At 51.1% G+C, this 20,209-nt stretch overlaps 1 protein-coding gene across 2 annotated transcripts in view; it reads right to left on the reverse strand.

Annotated features, from left to right (window-relative positions):
* LOC140725199 (metastasis-associated protein MTA1-like) overlaps positions 1-20,209 on the reverse strand; it is a 161,178-nt gene that overhangs the window by 72,703 nt on the left and 68,266 nt on the right. For both annotated transcript variants that reach the window (XM_073040336.1, XM_073040337.1), the window contains exons 8-9: positions 4,359-4,458; positions 863-1,051 (exon numbers count right to left, since the gene is read on the reverse strand). In XM_073040336.1, the coding sequence (XP_072896437.1) occupies positions 863-1,051; positions 4,359-4,458 (289 nt within the window). The remainder of the gene's footprint in view (positions 1-862; positions 1,052-4,358; positions 4,459-20,209) is intronic.

The raw sequence follows: 20,209 nt of genomic DNA on the forward strand, positions 1-20,209 counted from the left end.
TCACTATTTTGCTCTGTTTTTGTACCACTTATTATTTTTTTCTATTTCTTGTTGTAACTATTTATGTTTTGCACTGAATTGCTGCTGCAGAAAAAAAAATTTCATATGTCAGTGATAATAAATCTGATTCTGATTACATCTGCACCATGTTCTCGTGCCTTGTCAATGTGAAGTAATTGTTAATCAGAATGCTAACAGCCCATCACATAATTGGACACCAGTAAATTATTTTTGGGCCTTAGGGGACTCTGGAGAGAGGTAGTACCTTTGATGTCTGGCAGCTGCACTCTACCTTGTAGCATGCTCAGACATCTCCTAAATGTCTAGCGTCCACCTCCAACTGGCACACCTTGGTACACCACTTCAGCTGCCGGGCTATACAACATGAGGGGATGGTGTTAACACAGCACCACTGGGTAAAGGACTTTGTCAACAAAGTCACCAGCCGGGATGGACGAGTTTTCTGAAGGAATACAACAGCCGCGTGTTTGAGAAGAGAGAAGCCACCTAGTTGGAGAACATCGGCCGTGGTCTGGCCTGGAGAGGAATGGGTGCTACCAGGCCTCAGTAGCCCAAGACACACAAAAATGCCTCGACAATCCACAGGTGGGTTGTGGGATCTGAACCGAACATTTTTATTTGGGGCATTGTGGGATATAGACCAATGGCATATAGCAGAGACTAGAAACACATTAGTCACAATGTAGCTCATTGGATGACCTGGGTGGAAAACTCAAAAGATAATTTCTGTTTCTATGATCCAGACACAGTAACCATTAGTGAAGTACACTTGATACCCTCGGCAATAATTTATATCCAAGCTACCAGCCAGAGGAGGAAAGCTTCACTGCAAACTACTTACAAAGTCCTGCTGAATGTCTTCGAAGTCTTTTCCGTACTTCTCCAGTGCTTCTTCAAACAGGCTGGCCTCTGAAGCAGACCACTCCTCCATTTCATCCCGACAAAGCACTGGGCCACCCTGAGGGACCAGCGCAGAGATGGCCTGCGAGACCTCATAGGTACTTTTGTACAGGGTTTCCATGGCATGAAACTGCGATGAAGGAAAAGAAGAAATTCTCAAATAAAACACCTTGGACTGCTGGGATGAGCTCTGCTTTTCACCAGACACAGCCCCGGCAGTGCCATACAGTTCCAAACCCATTCCTCTAAAGAGGACAGTCATAAGAATGTTGAAGAGCTCCTCCTCTATTATCACTCAATAGGCAAAAAGAGTAACATTGAAGGTTTTGTGATTGGTGATGCTTCTCTGACATCAACTGTCAGGCATGGTTCTGGGACAGGAGGTTGTAGATTAAAGTCCTATTCCAGAGGATCAATCACAACGTTGCCAGATATTCTTGCACTTTAATAGAACATAGAACAGAGAATAGTACATCACAGTACAGGCCCCTCAGCTCACAATGTTGCGCTGACCCTTAAACCCTGCCTCCCATATAACCCCCCCCCACCTTAAATTCCTCCATATACCTGTCTAGTAGTCTCTTAAATTTCACTAGTGTATCTGCCTCCACCACTGACTCAGGCAGTGCATTCCACGCACCAACCACCCTCTGAGTAAAAGACCTTCCTCCAATATCCCCCTTGAACTTCCCACCCCTTACCTTAAAGCCATGTACTCTTGTATTGAGCAGTGGTGCCCTGGGGAAGAGGCGCTGGCTGTCCACTCTATCTATTCCTCTTAATATTTTGTATACCTCTATCTCCCTTAATCTCTGATCATAATGCATACTCTCTAAACCGAGGCAGCATCCTGGTAACTCTCCTCTGTACCCTTTCCAATGCTTCCACATCCTTTCTATAGTGAGGCAACCAGAACTGGAGACAGTACTCCAAGTGTGGCCTAACCAGAGTTTTATAGAGCTGCTGCATCATTACCTCGTGACTTTTAAACTCGTTCCTCAACTTATGAAAGCTAACACCCTATAAGTTTTCTTAACTACCCTATCTACCTGTGAGGCAACTTTCAGGGATCTGTGGACATGTACCCCCAGATCCCTCTGCTCCTCCACACTACCAAGTATCCTGCCATTTACTTTGTACTCTGCCTTGGAGTTTGTCCTTCCAAACTGTACCACCTCACACTTCTCCAGGTTGAACTCCATCTGCCTCTTCTCAGCCCACTTCTGCATCCTATCAATGTCTCTCTGCAATCTTTGACAATCCTCTACACTAACCACAACACCATTAACCTTTGTGTCATCTGCAAACTTGCCAACCCACCCTTCTACCCCCACATCCAGGTGGTTAACAAAAATCACGAAAAGTAGAGGTCCCAGAACCGATCCTTGTGGGACACCACTAGTCACAACCCTCCAATCCGAATGTACTCCCTCAGTTGCAAGATGGTTGATGCAACCATCTTGCAACTGAGTTGTTAAACCAAAATCTGTCTGCTTTCATGGAAAGATGTTAGAAATTGCACAGGTAATATTATAGAAAAGGATTTCTGCATCATATTTACCCCCTCAAGCAACATGAAGAACATACCGACCCTCGATAGGACCAAATCTTCCACAAAGCCAGAATCACTAGTGATCAATGTTCTACCATATATATTCTCAGAAAAATGAAATGAATGACTGAAGTGAAGTTGTGTAGCAACGGCTGGTGCAGGGGACAGGAGATCTGTGAGAACAGCAGCAAAGACATCAGTGGCTGAATGGAAGGAATGTTGGAGGGGAATAACTCCACAGGGTCTTGCCTGGGGATCTGGCTAGTAGAGGGGATTGATTGCGGGGGTTAACGACTAATGGTTACACTGGGAGCAGGAGAAAGGGCAGACTGACCAGACAAGAGCAGATAGAGAGGGGTCAGCAGTGTTTCTCTGATCCTTTGGGTTCTTCTGGAGGTCAGGAATGGTGAGGAGCTTTAATTCTGAACAATTGCTTATTTCAAAGTTTAAACAAACGTACAAATACTAAGCAAACTAAGTGAAGAGCTGAGAAACAAAGATGGAGAAGGTGAAGAGGAGAAGATAAAGACAAAAATTATGCCTCTGAAAAATCCCTCACCTTTTATAATACAGAAAACAGAAAATCCCTTCGATAAGAATAAACCAATCAATGGTTGCACAATTACATCACGTAGGTAATATACCAACACTTAACCAATGAAAAATGAGAGAAGTGATAACTGCTATACCGCTTTCTACCAATAAGTGGGAACAAACCACCACATACCGTGAAAAATACATGAGTTTGTTAAAAAAGTACAGATGATTAAACATCAACTTTAGTGTTACATTAATTTATCTAATATCTTATAAAAAGTAATTAAAAAGTGGATTCAAACTGCGAGACCTCATAGGTACTTTTGAGTGAGGAGAGAGCAGAGTGAACAGCTACATGAAGCATCATTCTACAGTTCTGCTTGATAGAGGATTGATTATGTTTCCTCTAGTTTCCAGGGGATTTACTTTCAAACAGCCGAGACACAGTGCACAGAAACAGGACCCGTGGTTCAGCACGTCCATCCCTTTCAAACGCGTGAAGTTATAAAGGAAGATTGAAGGTAAATTCAGTTAACTAAATGGTTCTATTGAGCATGAGAACATGCAGATGATGCTCATCTCCTGTAAGGAGATGGATTAATTAGCTGCTTTGTGTTCCATCATTAAAGTAATATTAATTAATATGACTGTCAATCTCCATTCAAGATCAATAAGTTCTCTGAAGAAAGGAAACTACACAGGAGTTGGGCTGAGGTTGGAATTGAGGCATTTTATTGGAAAATTTATTTTGTTGATTTTTTTGTATCTTTATTTTTTTAAATATGTAACGGAACAGTCTAATGGTACTTGTACTCTATGTTAACTCTTTTGTAAATTTATTTGTCTGTCATTTCCCTTTCTTATCTGAGCCAGTAAGGGACTACGTAGAGGAAGCTTTATTAGAAATCTAATCAATATTACAACTGGCCTGCAAGGGTCTGAAGGGACAGTGTTTAGCTCGCTGCTCTGTGAGGTTTACTCGTCTCTGTTCTGAATGTCATTTGCTTACTTTTATTGTTTGCGTGATTCATTTTCTTTCTGCACATTGGGTATTTGATCTTTTTTTAAGTGGGTTCTATTGGGTCTCTTTGTTTCGTGGCTGTCTGTAAGGAGGCAAATCTCAAGGCTGTATATAGTATACATACTTTGAACTTTGATAAATCACGCTTGACAACAGAGATTCATAATTTAAACCTGGATTTTTGTGTGCAAGTTCCAGAATAATGTGCTACCCTGGTGGCTGAGTGGGATTGAGATCTGCCAGCTGAAACTACAGGTAATGTGTGGAGAACTGAAGGGTCAGCAGGAAGGCACTGTATACAATGGGACACCGTGCATTGTGTCTTACCTGGGTGATATCTCTGGATGCAGCCGCTGCACTCATGTGTAAACTGGGTTGTCTCACCGAACTACTGCAGTCCAAAGCACGGGCAAACGTTCCGACAGAGCTAAAGAGCACCAGAGATGGTTACGAATCAAAGTCAAGTTTATGGTCAAACGTCCAAGCGGAGGTATGCAATGAAAAAGTGGCAGCAGCATCACAGGCACAACATTCACAAGTATGAATTAAACAAGGATCAAACGCAATTAGAGCAGAAAGCACAATGATCACTGTACTCCAAAATGGTCATGGAGTGATCAGAGTTGTGAAGTTTGCTTCAAAAACTGGATGGCTGAAGGGAAGTAGCTGTTCCTGAACCTGGTGGTGTGGGACTTCAGGCTTCTGTGCCTCCTGCCCGATGGCAGCATGGCACGCCAGCAGCTTATTTGGGTCGTACTGTGGAACGCGTGTACAGTGGTTGCCTCACCGCTGTAGTTACCCAAGTTCCACTATGACTTCCAGTGTTACATGTTCCTGTTTTCTCTGAGACTTGATGGGCTTCACTCCCTCCCACCCCGTGCTGCAGTTTCCTCACCCCTACACCGGTCAGTACCATAGAACCATAGAACATTACAGCCCAGAAACAGGCCTTTTGGCCCTTCTTGGCTATGCCGAACCATTTTTCTGCCTCATCCCACTGACCTGCACCTGGACCATATCCCTCCATACACCTCTCATCCATGTACCTGTCCAAGTTTTTCTTAAATGTTAAAAGTGAGCCTGCATTTACCACTTTATCTGGCAGCTCATTCCACACTCCCATCACTCTGTGTGAAGAAGCCCCCCCAATGTTCCCTTTAAACTTTTCCCCCTTTACCCTTAACCCTGGTTTTTTTCTCCCCTAGCCTCAGTGGAAAAAGCCTGCTTGCATTCACTCTATCTATACTCATCATAATTTTATACACCTCTATCAAATCTCCCCTCATTCTTCTACGCTCCAGGGAATAAAGTCCTAACCTATTCAACCTTTCTCTGTAACTCAGTTTCTCAAGTCCCAGCAACATCCTTGTAAACCTTCTCTGCACTCTTTCAACCTTATTAGTATCCTTCCTGTAATTCGGTGACCAAAACTGCACACAATACTCCAAATTCAGCCTCACCAATGTCTTATACAACCTCACCATGACATTCCAACACTTATACTCAATACTTTGATTTATAAAGGCCAATGTACCAAAAGTTCTCTGTGACGCCACTTTTAGGGAATTTTGTATCTGTATTCCTAGATCCCTCTGTTCTACTGCACTCCTCAGTGCCCTACCATTCACCTTGTATGTTCTACCTTGTTTCTTCCTTCCAAAGTGCAATAACTCACACTTGTCTGTATTAAACTCCATCTGCCATTTTTCAGCCCATTTTTCCAGCTGGTCCAGATCCCTCTGCAAGCTTTGAAAACCTTCCTCACTTTCCACTACACCTCCAATCTTTGTATCATCAGCAAATTTGCTGATCCAACTTACCACATTATCATCCAGATCATTGATATAGATGACAAATAACAATGGACCCAGCACTGATCCCTGTGGCACACCACTAGTCACAGGCCTCCACTCAGAGAAGCAATCCTCCACTACCACTCTCTGACTTCTCCCACTGAGCCAATGTCTAATCCAATTTACTACCTCACCATGTATACCTAGTGACTGAATCTTCCTAACTAACCTCCCATGCGGGACCTTGTCAAAGGCCTTACTGAAGTCCATGTAGACAACATCCACTGCTTTCCCTTCATCCACTTTCCTTGTAACCTCCTCGAAAAACTCTTAATAGATTTGTTAAACATGACCTACCACGCACAAAGCTGTGTTGACTCTCCCTAATAAGTCCCTGTCTATCTAAATACTTGTAGATCCTATCTCTTAGTACTCCTTTCAATCATTTATCTACTACCAACGTCAAACTTACCGGCCTATAATTTCCCGAATTACTTTTAGAGCCTTTTTTAAACAACAGAACAACATGAGCTATCCTCCAATCCTCCAGCACCTCACCCATAGATACCGACATTTTAAATATATCTGCCAGGGCCCCTGCAATTTCAACACTAGTCTCCCTCAAGGTCCGAGTGAACACCCTGTCAGGTCCTGGGGATTTATCTACTCTGATTTGCCTCAAGATAGCAAGCACCTCCTCCTCTTCAATCTGTATAGGTTCCATGACCTCACTACTTGTTTGCCTTATTTCCATTGACTCCATGCCAGTTTCCTGAGTAAATATAGATGCAAGAAACCCATTTAAGATCTCCCCCATTTCTTTTGGTTCCATACATAGCTGACCACTCTAATCTTTAAGAGGACCAATTTTATCCCTTACTACCCTTTTGCTCTTAACGTACCTGTAGAAGCTCTTTGGATTATCCTTCACCTTGACTGCCGAAGCTACCTCATGTCTTCTTTTAGCCCTTCTGATTTCTTTCTTAAGTATTTTTTGCACTTTTTATACTCCTCAGTACCTTATTTGCTCCCTGTTTCCTATACATGTCATACATCTCTCTCTTCTTCTTTACCAGAGTTCCAATATCCCTAGAGAATCAAGCTTCCTTATTCTTATTCACTTTGCCTTTAATCCTGACAGGAACATACAAACTCTGCACTCTCAAAATTTCTCCTCTGAAGGCCTCCCACTTACCAACAACATCCTTGCCAGAGAACAACCTGTCCCAATCTACACTTTTTAGATCCTTTCTCATTTCTTCAAATTTGGCCTTTTTCCAGTTTAGAACCTCAACCCGAGGACCAGATCTATCTTTATCCATGATCAAGTTGAAACTAATGACGTTATGATCACTGGAACCAAAGTTCCCCTATGCACACTTCCATCAACTGTCCTAACTCGTTTCCTAATAGGAGATCTAATATTGCATCCTCTCTAGTTGGTACCTCTATATATTGATTTAGAAAACTTTCCTGAACACATTTTACAAACTCTAACCCAACTAGACCTTTAACAGTATGGGAGTCCCAATCAATACGTGGAAAATTAAAATCCCCTACAATCACAACTTTCTGTCTCCTGCAGTTGTCTGCTATCTCTCTGCAGATTTGCTCCTCCAGTTCTCGCTGACTATTGGGTGGTCTATAACACAACCCTGTTAATGTGGTCATGCCTTTCCTGTTTCTCAGCTCCACCCATATGGCCTCGGTAGACAAGCCCTCTAATCTGTCCTGCCTGAGCACTGCTGTAACATTTTCTCTGACTAGCAATGCCACCACTCCACCCTTCATCCCTCTGCCTCTATCACGTCTGAAACATCGGAACCCTGGAACAATAAGCTGCCAGTCCTGCCCCTCCTGTAGCCAAGTTTCACTAATGGCTGCAATGTCATAATTCCACGTGTCAACCCACACCCTCAGCTCATCAGCTTTCCCCACAATACTCCTCGCATTGAAATAGACACACCTCAGAAGATTATTACCACCACACACAACCCTTCTACAACATTTGTATCTGTGACTTTGCATGAACCTTTAACATCATTTATTTTCACCCCCGCTCCACTATCTGTTCTGGCACTCTGGTTCCCATCCCCCTGCAAATCTAGTTTAAACCCCCCCCCCCCCCCACCCAATAGCACTAACAAACCTCACTGCAAGGAATTTGGTCCCCTTGTAGTTCAGGTGTAACTAGTCTCTCTTGTACAGGTCCTACCTGCCCCAGAAAAGGTCCCAATAATCCTGAAATCTGAAACCCTGCCCCCTACAATAGTTCCTCAGCCACATGTTCATCCTCCAGAGCATCCTATTCTTACCCTCACTGGCACGTTGCACAGGTAGCAATCCTGAGATTACCACCCACGAGGTCCTGCTTTTTAACTTCCTACCAAACTTTCTATACTCACTCTTCAGGACCTCCTCACTCTTTCTTCCTACGTCATTGGTACCGATGTGTACCATGACATCTGGCTGCTCACCCTCCCACTTCAGAATGCTATGCACACGATCAGAGATATCCCTGACCCTGGCACCCGGGAGGCAACAAACCATCCGGGAGTCTCTGTCACGACCACAGAATCTCCTGTACCTCTGACTATCGAGTCCCCATCACTACCGCTCTCATCTCCTTCCCCCCCTCCCTTCTGCACTGCAGAACCAGATTCAGTGCCAGAGAACGGCTGCCGTAGCTTGTCGCAGGTAAGTCATCCCCGCCAACAGCATCCAAATCAGTATACTTGTTGTTGAGGGGAATGGCCACAGGGGAGCCCTGCTCTGCCTGCCCTTTCCCCTTCCCTCACCTGACAGTAACCCAATTACCTGTGCCCTGCTCCTTTGGCATAACTACTTCCCTGAAACTAATATCTATAAACTCCTCATTCTCCCAAATGATCTGGAGGTCATCCAGCTCCTGCTCCAGTTCCCTGACATGGTTTGTTAGGAGCTGCAGCTGGATGCACTTCTTGCAGGTGTCGTTGTCAGGGACACCGAGTAACCTGATAGACCTCCCTCCCCACCCTGTGATGCAGTTTCCTTACCCCTACACCAGTCAGTAAGCTAATAGACTTCCCTCTCCCCCACCCCCCCACATCCTGAGATGCAGTTTCCACACCCCTACACCGCGGTCAGTAAGCTAATAGACTGCCCTCCCCCAACCCCACCCTGTGATGCAGTTTCCTCACCCCTACACCGGTCAGTAAGCTAATAGACTCCCCCCCAACCCCACCCTGTGATGCCGTTTCCTCACCCCTACACCGGTCAGTAAGCTAATAGACTCCCTCCCCAACCCCACCCTGTGATGCAGTTTCCTCACCCCTACACCGGTCAGTAAGCTAATAGACTCCCTCCCCAACCCCTCCCTGTGATGCAGTTTCCTCACCCCTACACCGGTCAGTAAGCTAATAGACTCCCCCCCAAACCCACCCTGTGCTGCAGTTTCCTCACCCCTACACCGGTCAGTAAGCTAATAGACTCCCTCCCCAACCCCACCCTGTGATGCAGTTTCCTCACCCCTACACCGGTCAGTAAGCTAATAGACTCCCCCCCAACCCCACCCTCTGATGCAGTTTCCTCAACCCTACACCGGTCAGTAAGCTAATAGACTCCCTCCCCAACCCCACCCTGTGATGCAGTTTCCTCACCCCTACACCGGTCAGTAAGCTAATAGACTTCCCCCCAACCCCACCCTGTGATGCCGTTTCCTCACCCCTACACCGGTCAGTAAGCTAATACACTTCCCCCCAACCCCACACCGTGCTGCAGTTTCCTCACCCCTACACCGGTCAGTAAGCTAATAGACTCCCTCCCCAACCCCACCCTGTGATGCAGTTTCCTCACCCCTACACCGGTCAGTAAGCTAATAGACTTCCCCCCAACCCCACCCTGTGATGCAGTTTCCTCACCCCTACACCGGTCAGTAAGCTAATAGACTCCCTCCCCAACCCCACCCTGTGATGCAGTTTCCTCACCCCTACACCGGTCAGTAAGCTAATAGACTCCCCCCCCAACCCCCACCCTGTGATGCAGTTTCCTCACCCCTACACCAGTCAGTAAGCTAATAGACTTCCCTCCCCAACCCCACCCTGTGCTGTAGTTTCCTCACCCCCGGTCAGTAAGCTAATAGACTCCCTCCCCAACCCCACCCTGTGATGCAGTTTCCTCATCCCTACACCGGTCAGTAAGCTAATAGACTCCCTCCCCAACCCCACCCTGTGATGCAGTTTCCTCACCCCTACACCAGTCAGTAAGCTAATAGACTCCCTCCCCCCCCCCCACATCCTGAGATGCAGTTTCCACACCCCTAAACCACGCGGTCAGTAAGCTAATAGACTCCCCCCCAACCCCACCCTGTGCTGTAGTTTCCTCACCCCCGGTCAGTAAGCTAATAGACTTACCTCCCCCACACCGTGCTGCAGTTTCCTCACCCCTACACCAGTCAGTAAGCTAATAGACTTCCCTCCCCAACCCCACCCTGTGCTGTAGTTTCCTCACCCCCGGTCAGTAAGCTAATAGACTCCCTCCCCAACCCCACCCTGTGATGCAGTTTCCTCACCCCTACACCGGTCAGTAAGCTAATAGACTTCCCCCCAACCCCACCCTGTGATGCAGTTTCCTCACCCCTACACCGGTCAGTAAGCTAATAGACTCCCTCCCCAACCCCACCCTGTGATGCAGTTTCCTCACCCCTACACCGGTCAGTAACCTAATAGACTACCCCCCAACCCCACCCTGTGATGCAGTTTCCACACCCCTACACCGGTCAGTAAGCTAATAGACTCCCCCCCAACCCCACCCTGTGATGCAGTTTCCTCACCCCTACACCGCGCGGTCAGTAAGCTAATAGACTCCCTCCCCAACCCCACCCTGTGCTGCAGTTTCCTCACCCCTACACCGGTCAGTAAGCTAATAGACTCCCCCCCAAACCCACCCTGTGCTGCAGTTTCCTCACCCCTACACCGGTCAGTAAGCTAATAGACTCCCCCCCAAACCCACCCTGTGCTGCAGTTTCCTCACCCCTACACCGGTCAGTAAGCTAATAGACTCCCTCCCCAACCCCACCCTGTGATGCAGTTTCCTCACCCCTACACCGGTCAGTAAGCTAATAGACTCCCTCCCCAACCCCACCCTGTGATGCAGTTTCCTCACCCCTACACCGGTCAGTAAGCTAATAGACTCCCCCCCCAACCCCACCCTGTGATGCAGTTTCCTCACCCCTACACCGGTCAGTAAGCTAGTAGACTCCCCCCCAACCCCACCCTGTGATGCAGTTTCCACACCCCTACACCGGTCAGTAAGCTAATAGACTCCCTCCCCCCCCCCCACCCTGTGATGCAGTTTCCTCACCCCTACACCGGTCAGTAAGCTAATAGACTCCCTCCCCAACCCCACCCTGTGATGCAGTTTCCTCACCCCTACACCGGTCAGTAAGCTAATAGACTCCCTCCCCAACCCAACCTGTGATGCAGTTTCCTCACCCCTACACCGGTCAGTAAGCTAATAGACTCCCCCCCAAACCCACCCTGTGATGCAGTTTCCTCACCCCTACACCGGTCAGTAAGCTAATAGACTCCCTCCCCAACCCAACCTGTGATGCAGTTTCCTCACCCCTACACCGGTCAGTAAGCTAATAGACTCCCTCCCCAACCCCACCCTGTGATGCAGTTTCCTCACCCCTACACCGGTCAGTAAGCTAATAGACTCCCCCCCAACCCCACCCTGTGATGCAGTTTCCTCACCCCTACACCAGTCAGTAAGCTAATAGACTCCCCCCCCAACCCCACCCTGTGATGCAGTTTCCTCACCCCTACACCGGTCAGTAAGCTAATAGACTTCCCTCCCCAACCCCACCCTGTGATGCAGTATCCTCACCCCTACACCGGTCAGTAAGCTAATAGACTCCCTCCCCAACCCCACCCTGTGATGCAGTTTCCACACCCCTACACCGGTCAGTAAGCTAATAGACTCCCTCCCCAACCCCACCCTGTGATGCAGTTTCCTCACCCCTACACCGGTCAGTAAGCTAATAGACTCCCCCCCCCCCAACCCCACCCTGTGATGCAGTTTCCTCACCCCTACACCGGTCAGTAAGCTAATAGACTCCCTCCCCAACCCCACCCTGTGATGCAGTTTCCTCACCCCTACACCAGTCAGTAAGCTAATAGACTTCCCCCCAACCCCACCCTGTGATGCAGTTTCCTCACCCCTACACCAGTCAGTAAGCTAATAGACTTCCCCCCAACCCCACCCTGTGATGCAGTCTCCTCACCCCTACACCGGTCAGTAAGGTAATAGACTCCCCTCCCCTCCCCAACCCCACCCTGTGATGCAGTTTCCTCACCCCTACACCAGTCAGTAAGCTAATAGACTCCCTCCCCCCCCCCACATCCTGAGATGCAGTTTCCACACCCCTAAACCACGCGGTCAGTAAGCTAATAGACTCCCCCCCAACCCCACCCTGTGCTGTAGTTTCCTCACCCCCGGTCAGTAAGCTAATAGACTTACCTCCCCCACACCGTGCTGCAGTTTCCTCACCCCTACACCAGTCAGTAAGCTAATAGACTTCCCTCCCCAACCCCACCCTGTGCTGTAGTTTCCTCACCCCCGGTCAGTAAGCTAATAGACTCCCTCCCCAACCCCACCCTGTGATGCAGTTTCCTCACCCCTACACCGGTCAGTAAGCTAATAGACTTCCCCCCAACCCCACCCTGTGATGCAGTTTCCTCACCCCTACACCGGTCAGTAAGCTAATAGACTCCCTCCCCAACCCCACCCTGTGATGCAGTTTCCTCACCCCTACACCGGTCAGTAACCTAATAGACTACCCCCCAACCCCACCCTGTGATGCAGTTTCCACACCCCTACACCGGTCAGTAAGCTAATAGACTCCCCCCCAACCCCACCCTGTGATGCAGTTTCCTCACCCCTACACCGCGCGGTCAGTAAGCTAATAGACTCCCTCCCCAACCCCACCCTGTGCTGCAGTTTCCTCACCCCTACACCGGTCAGTAAGCTAATAGACTCCCCCCCAAACCCACCCTGTGCTGCAGTTTCCTCACCCCTACACCGGTCAGTAAGCTAATAGACTCCCCCCCAAACCCACCCTGTGCTGCAGTTTCCTCACCCCTACACCGGTCAGTAAGCTAATAGACTCCCTCCCCAACCCCACCCTGTGATGCAGTTTCCTCACCCCTACACCGGTCAGTAAGCTAATAGACTCCCTCCCCAACCCCACCCTGTGATGCAGTTTCCTCACCCCTACACCGGTCAGTAAGCTAATAGACTCCCCCCCCAACCCCACCCTGTGATGCAGTTTCCTCACCCCTACACCGGTCAGTAAGCTAGTAGACTCCCCCCCAACCCCACCCTGTGATGCAGTTTCCTCACCCCTACACCAGTCAGTAAGCTAATAGACTTCCCCCCAACCCCACCCTGTGATGCAGTCTCCTCACCCCTACACCGGTCAGTAAGGTAATAGACTCCCCTCCCCTCCCCAACCCCACCCTGTGATGCAGTTTCCTCACCCCTACACCAGTCAGTAAGCTAATAGACTCCCTCCCCCCCCCCCACATCCTGAGATGCAGTTTCCACACCCCTAAACCACGCGGTCAGTAAGCTAATAGACTCCCCCCCAACCCCACCCTGTGCTGTAGTTTCCTCACCCCCGGTCAGTAAGCTAATAGACTTACCTCCCCCACACCGTGCTGCAGTTTCCTCACCCCTACACCAGTCAGTAAGCTAATAGACTTCCCTCCCCAACCCCACCCTGTGCTGTAGTTTCCTCACCCCCGGTCAGTAAGCTAATAGACTCCCTCCCCAACCCCACCCTGTGATGCAGTTTCCTCACCCCTACACCGGTCAGTAAGCTAATAGACTTCCCCCCAACCCCACCCTGTGATGCAGTTTCCTCACCCCTACACCGGTCAGTAAGCTAATAGACTCCCTCCCCAACCCCACCCTGTGATGCAGTTTCCTCACCCCTACACCGGTCAGTAACCTAATAGACTACCCCCCAACCCCACCCTGTGATGCAGTTTCCACACCCCTACACCGGTCAGTAAGCTAATAGACTCCCCCCCAACCCCACCCTGTGATGCAGTTTCCTCACCCCTACACCGCGCGGTCAGTAAGCTAATAGACTCCCTCCCCAACCCCACCCTGTGCTGCAGTTTCCTCACCCCTACACCGGTCAGTAAGCTAATAGACTCCCCCCCAAACCCACCCTGTGCTGCAGTTTCCTCACCCCTACACCGGTCAGTAAGCTAATAGACTCCCCCCCAAACCCACCCTGTGCTGCAGTTTCCTCACCCCTACACCGGTCAGTAAGCTAATAGACTCCCTCCCCAACCCCACCCTGTGATGCAGTTTCCTCACCCCTACACCGGTCAGTAAGCTAATAGACTCCCTCCCCAACCCCACCCTGTGATGCAGTTTCCTCACCCCTACACCGGTCAGTAAGCTAATAGACTCCCCCCCCAACCCCACCCTGTGATGCAGTTTCCTCACCCCTACACCGGTCAGTAAGCTAGTAGACTCCCCCCCAACCCCACCCTGTGATGCAGTTTCCACACCCCTACACCGGTCAGTAAGCTAATAGACTCCCTCCCCCCCCCCCACCCTGTGATGCAGTTTCCTCACCCCTACACCGGTCAGTAAGCTAATAGACTCCCTCCCCAACCCCACCCTGTGATGCAGTTTCCTCACCCCTACACCGGTCAGTAAGCTAATAGACTCCCTCCCCAACCCAACCTGTGATGCAGTTTCCTCACCCCTACACCGGTCAGTAAGCTAATAGACTCCCTCCCCAACCCCACCCTGTGATGCAGTTTCCTCACCCCTACACCGGTCAGTAAGCTAATAGACTCCCCCCCCAACCCCACCCTGTGATGCAGTTTCCTCACCCCTACACCAGTCAGTAAGCTAATAGACTCCCCCCCCAACCCCACCCTGTGATGCAGTTTCCTCACCCCTACACCGGTCAGTAAGCTAATAGACTTCCCTCCCCAACCCCACCCTGTGATGCAGTATCCTCACCCCTACACCGGTCAGTAAGCTAATAGACTCCCCCCCAACCCCACCCTGTGATGCAGTTTCCTCACCCCTACACCAGTCAGTAAGCTAATAGACTTCCCCCCAACCCCACCCTGTGATGCAGTTTCCTCACCCCTACACCGGTCAGTAAGCTAATAGACTCCCTCCCCAACCCCACCCTGTGATGCAGTTTCCTCACCCCTACACCAGTCAGTAAGCTAATAGACTTCCCCCCAACCCCACCCTGTGATGCAGTTTCCTCACCCCTACACCAGTCAGTAAGCTAATAGACTTCCCCCCAACCCCACCCTGTGATGCAGTCTCCTCACCCCTACACCGGTCAGTAAGGTAATAGACTCCCCTCCCCTCCCCAACCCCACCCTGTGATGCAGTTTCCTCACCCCTACACCAGTCAGTAAGCTAATAGACTTCCCCCCAACCCCACCCTGTGATGCAGTTTCCTCACCCCTACACCGGTCAGTAAGCTAATAGACTCCCCCCCCAACCCCACCCTGTGATGCAGTATCCTCACCCCCGGTCAGTAAGCTAATAGACTCCCCTCCCCCAACCCCACCCTGTGATGCAGTTTCCTCACCCCTACACCGGTCAGTAAGCTAATAGACTCCCCCCCCAACCCCACCCTGTGATGCAGTATCCTCACCCCCGGTCAGTAAGCTAATAGACTCCCCTCCCCCAACCCCACCCTGTGATGCAGTTTCCTCACCCCTACACCGGTCAGTAAGCTAATAGACTCCCCCCCCAACCCCACCCTGTGATGCAGTATCCTCACCCCCGGTCAGTAAGCTAATAGACTCCCCTCCCCCAACCCCACCCTGTGATGCAGTTTCCTCACCCCTACACCGGTCAGTAAGCTAATAGACTCCCCCCCCAACCCCACCCTGCGATGCAGTATCCTCACCCCCGGTCAGTAAGCTAATAGACTCCCCTCCCCCAACCCCACCCTGTGATGCCGTTTCCTCACCCCTACACCGGTCAGTAAGCTAATAGACTCCCTCCCCCAACCCCACCCTGTGATGCAGTTTCCTCACCCCTACACCAGTCAGTAAGCTAATAGACTCCCCCCCCCAACCCCACCCTGTGATGCAGTTTCCTCACCCCTACACCGGTCAGTAAGCTAATAGACTCCCTCCCCCAACCCCACCCTGTGATGCAGTTTCCTCAACCCTACAACGGTCAGTAAGCTAATAGACTCCCTCCCCAACCCCACCCTGTGATGCAGTTTCCACACCCCTACACCGGTCAGTAAGCTAATAGACTTCCCCCCAACCCCACCCTGTGATGCAGTCTCCTCACCCCTACACCGGTCAGTAAGCTAATAGACTCCCCCCCAACCCCACCCTGTGCTGCCGTTTCCTCACCCCTACACCAGTCAGAAAGCTAATAGACTTCCCCCCCCCAACCCCACCCTGTGCTGTAGTTTCCTCACCCCTACACCAGTCAGTAAGCTAATAGACTCCCTCCCCAACCCCTCCCTGTGATGCAGTATCCTCACCCCCGGTCAGTAAGCTAATAGACTCCCTCCCCAACCCCACCCTGTGATGCAGTTTCCTCACCCCTACACCGGTCAGTAAGCTAATAGACTCCCCCCCAACCCCACCCTGTGATGCAGTTTCCTCACCCCTACACCGGTCAGTAAGCTAATAGACTCCCCCCCAACCCCACCCTGTGATGCAGTTTCCTCACCCCTACACCGGTCAGTAAGCTAATAGACTCCCTCCCCAACCCCACCCTGTGATGCAGTTTCCTCACCCCTACACCGGTCAGTAAGCTAATAGACTCCCCCCCAACCCCACCCTGTGATGCAGTTTCCTCACCCCTACACCGGTCAGTAAGCTAATAGACTCCCCCCCAACCCCACCCTGTGATGCAGTTTCCTCACCCCTACACCGGTCAGTAAGCTAATAGACTCTCCCCCAACCCCACCCTGTGATGCAGTTTCCTCACCCCTACACCGGTCAGTAACCTAATAGACTCCCCCCCAACCCCACCCTGTGATGCAGTTTCCTCACCCCTACACCAGTCAGTAAGCTAATAGACTTCCCCCCCCAACCCCACCCTGTGCTGCAGTTTCCTCACCCCTACACCGGTCAGTAAGCTAATAGACTCCCTCCCCAACCCCACCCTGTGATGCAGTTTCCACACCCCTACACCGGTCAGTAAGCTAATAGACTCCCTCCCCAACCCCACCCTGTGATGCAGTTTCCTCACCCCTACACCGGTCAGTAAGCTAATAGACTCCCCCCCAACCCCACCCTGTGATGCAGTTTCCTCACCCCTACACCGGTCAGTAAGCTAATAGACTCCCCTCCCCCAACCCCACCCTGTGATGCAGTTTCCTCACCCCTACACCGGTCAGTAAGCTAATAGACTCTCTCCCCAACCCCACCCTGTGATGCAGTTTCCTCACCCCTACACCGGTCAGTAAGCTAATAGACTCTCCCCCAACCCCACCCTGTGATGCAGTTTCCTCACCCCTACACCGGTCAGTAACCTAATAGACTCCCCCCCCAACCCCACCCTGTGATGCAGTTTCCTCACCCCTACACCGGTCAGTAAGCTAATAGACTCCCTCCCCAACCCCACCCTGTGATGTAGTTTCCTCACCCCTACACCGGTCAGTAAGCTAATAGACTCCCTCCCCAACCCCACCCTGTGATGCAGTTTCCTCACCCCTACACCGGTCAGTAACCTAATAGACTCCCCCCCAACCCCACCCTGTGCTGCCGTTTCCTCACCCCTACACCAGTCAGTAAGCTAATAGACTCCCCTCCCCCAACCCCACCCTGTGATGCAGTTTCCTCACCCCTACACCGGTCAGTAAGCTAATAGACTCCCCCCCAACCCCACCCTGTGATGCAGTTTCCTCACCCCTACACCGCGCGGTCAGTAAGCTAATAGACTCCCCCCCAACCCCACCCTGTGCTGCAGTTTCCTCACCCCTACACCGGTCAGTAAGCTAATAGACTCCCTCCCCAACCCCACCCTGTGATGCAGTTTCCACACCCCTACACCGGTCAGTAAGCTAATAGACTCCCTCCCCAACCCCACCCTGTGCTGCCGTTTCCTCACCCCTACACCGGTCAGTAAGCTAATAGACTCCCCCCCAACCCCACCCTGTGATGCAGTTTCCTCACCCCTACACCGGTCAGTAAGCTAATAGACTCCCCCCCAACCCCACCCTGTGATGCAGTTTCCTCACCCCTACACCGGTCAGTAAGCTAATAGACTCCCTCCCCAACCCCACCCTGTGCTGCCGTTTCCTCACCCCTACACCGGTCAGTAAGCTAATAGACTCCCCTCCCCCAACCCCACCCTGTGATGCAGTTTCCTCACCCCTACACCGGTCAGTAAGCTAATAGACTCCCTCCCCAACCCCACCCTGTGATGCAGTTTCCTCACCCCTACACCGGTCAGTAACCTAATAGACTACCCCCCAACCCCACCCTGTGATGCAGTTTCCACACCCCTACACCGGTCAGTAAGCTAATAGACTCCCCCCCAACCCCACCCTGTGATGCAGTTTCCTCACCCCTACACCGCGCGGTCAGTAAGCTAATAGACTCCCTCCCCAACCCCACCCTGTGCTGCAGTTTCCTCACCCCTACACCGGTCAGTAAGCTAATAGACTCCCCCCCAAACCCACCCTGTGCTGCAGTTTCCTCACCCCTACACCGGTCAGTAAGCTAATAGACTCCCTCCCCAACCCCACCCTGTGATGCAGTTTCCTCACCCCTACACCGGTCAGTAAGCTAATAGACTCCCTCCCCAACCCCACCCTGTGATGCAGTTTCCTCACCCCTACACCGGTCAGTAAGCTAATAGACTCCCCCCCAACACCACCCTGTGCTGCAGTTTCCTCACCCCTACACCGGTCAGTAAGCTAATAGACTCCCCCCCAACCCCACCCTGTGATGCAGTTTCCTCACCCCTACACCGGTCAGTAAGCTAGTAGACTCCCCCCCAACCCCACCCTGTGATGCAGTTTCCACACCCCTACACCGGTCAGTAAGCTAATAGACTCCCTCCCCCCCCCCACCCTGTGATGCAGTTTCCTCACCCCTACACCGGTCAGTAAGCTAATAGACTCCCTCCCCAACCCCACCCTGTGATGCAGTTTCCTCACCCCTACACCGGTCAGTAAGCTAATAGACTCCCTCCCCAACCCAACCTGTGATGCAGTTTCCTCACCCCTACACCGGTCAGTAAGCTAATAGACTCCCCCCCAACCCCACCCTGTGATGCAGTTTCCTCACCCCTACACCAGTCAGTAAGCTAATAGACTCCCTCCCCAACCCCACCCTGTGATGCAGTTTCCTCACCCCTACACCGGTCAGTAAGCTAATAGACTTCCCTCCCCAACCCCACCCTGTGATGCAGTATCCTCACCCCTACACCGGTCAGTAAGCTAATAGACTCCCCCCCAACCCCACCCTGTGATGCAGTTTCCTCACCCCTACACCGGTCAGTAAGCTAATAGACTCCCCTCCCCTCCACAACACCACCCTGTGATGCAGTTTCCTCACCCCTACACCAGTCAGTAAGCTAATAGACTTCCCCCCAACCCCACCCTGTGATGCAGTTTCCTCACCCCTACACCGGTCAGTAAGCTAATAGACTCCCCCCCCAACCCCACCCTGTGATGCAGTATCCTCACCCCCGGTCAGTAAGCTAATAGACTCCCCCCCAACTCCCCCCTGTGATGCCGTTTCCTCACCCCTACACCGGTCAGTAAGCTAATAGACTCCCTCCCCCAACACCACCCTGTGATGCAGTTTCCTCACCCCTACACCGGTCAGTAAGCTAATAGACTCCCCCCCAACCCCACCATGTGATGCAGTCTCCTCACCCCTACACCGGTCAGTAAGCTAATAGACTCCCCCCCCAACCCCACCCTGTGCTGCCGTTTCCTCACCCCTACACCAGTCAGAAAGCTAATAGACTTCCCCCCCCAACCCCACCCTGTGCTGTAGTTTCCTCACCCCTACACCAGTCAGTAAGCTAATAGACTCCCTCCCCAACCCCTCCCTGTGATGCAGTATCCTCACCCCCCGGTCAGTAAGCTAATAGACTCCCCCCCAACCCCACCCTGTGATGCAGTTTCCTCACCCCTACACCGGTCAGTAAGCTAATAGACTCGCCCCCAACCCCACCCTGTGATGCAGTTTCCTCACCCCTACACCGGTCAGTAAGCTAATAGACTCCCTCCCCAACCCCACCCTGTGATGCAGTTTCCTCACCCCTACACCGGTCAGTAAGCTAATAGACTCCCCCCCAACCCCACCCTGTGATGCAGTTTCCTCACCCCTACACCGGTCAGTAAGCTAATAGACTCTCCCCCAA

The sequence above is a fragment of the Hemitrygon akajei genome, chromosome 3, assembly GCF_048418815.1.
Source record: "Hemitrygon akajei chromosome 3, sHemAka1.3, whole genome shotgun sequence".
NCBI lineage: Eukaryota > Metazoa > Chordata > Chondrichthyes > Myliobatiformes > Dasyatidae > Hemitrygon > Hemitrygon akajei.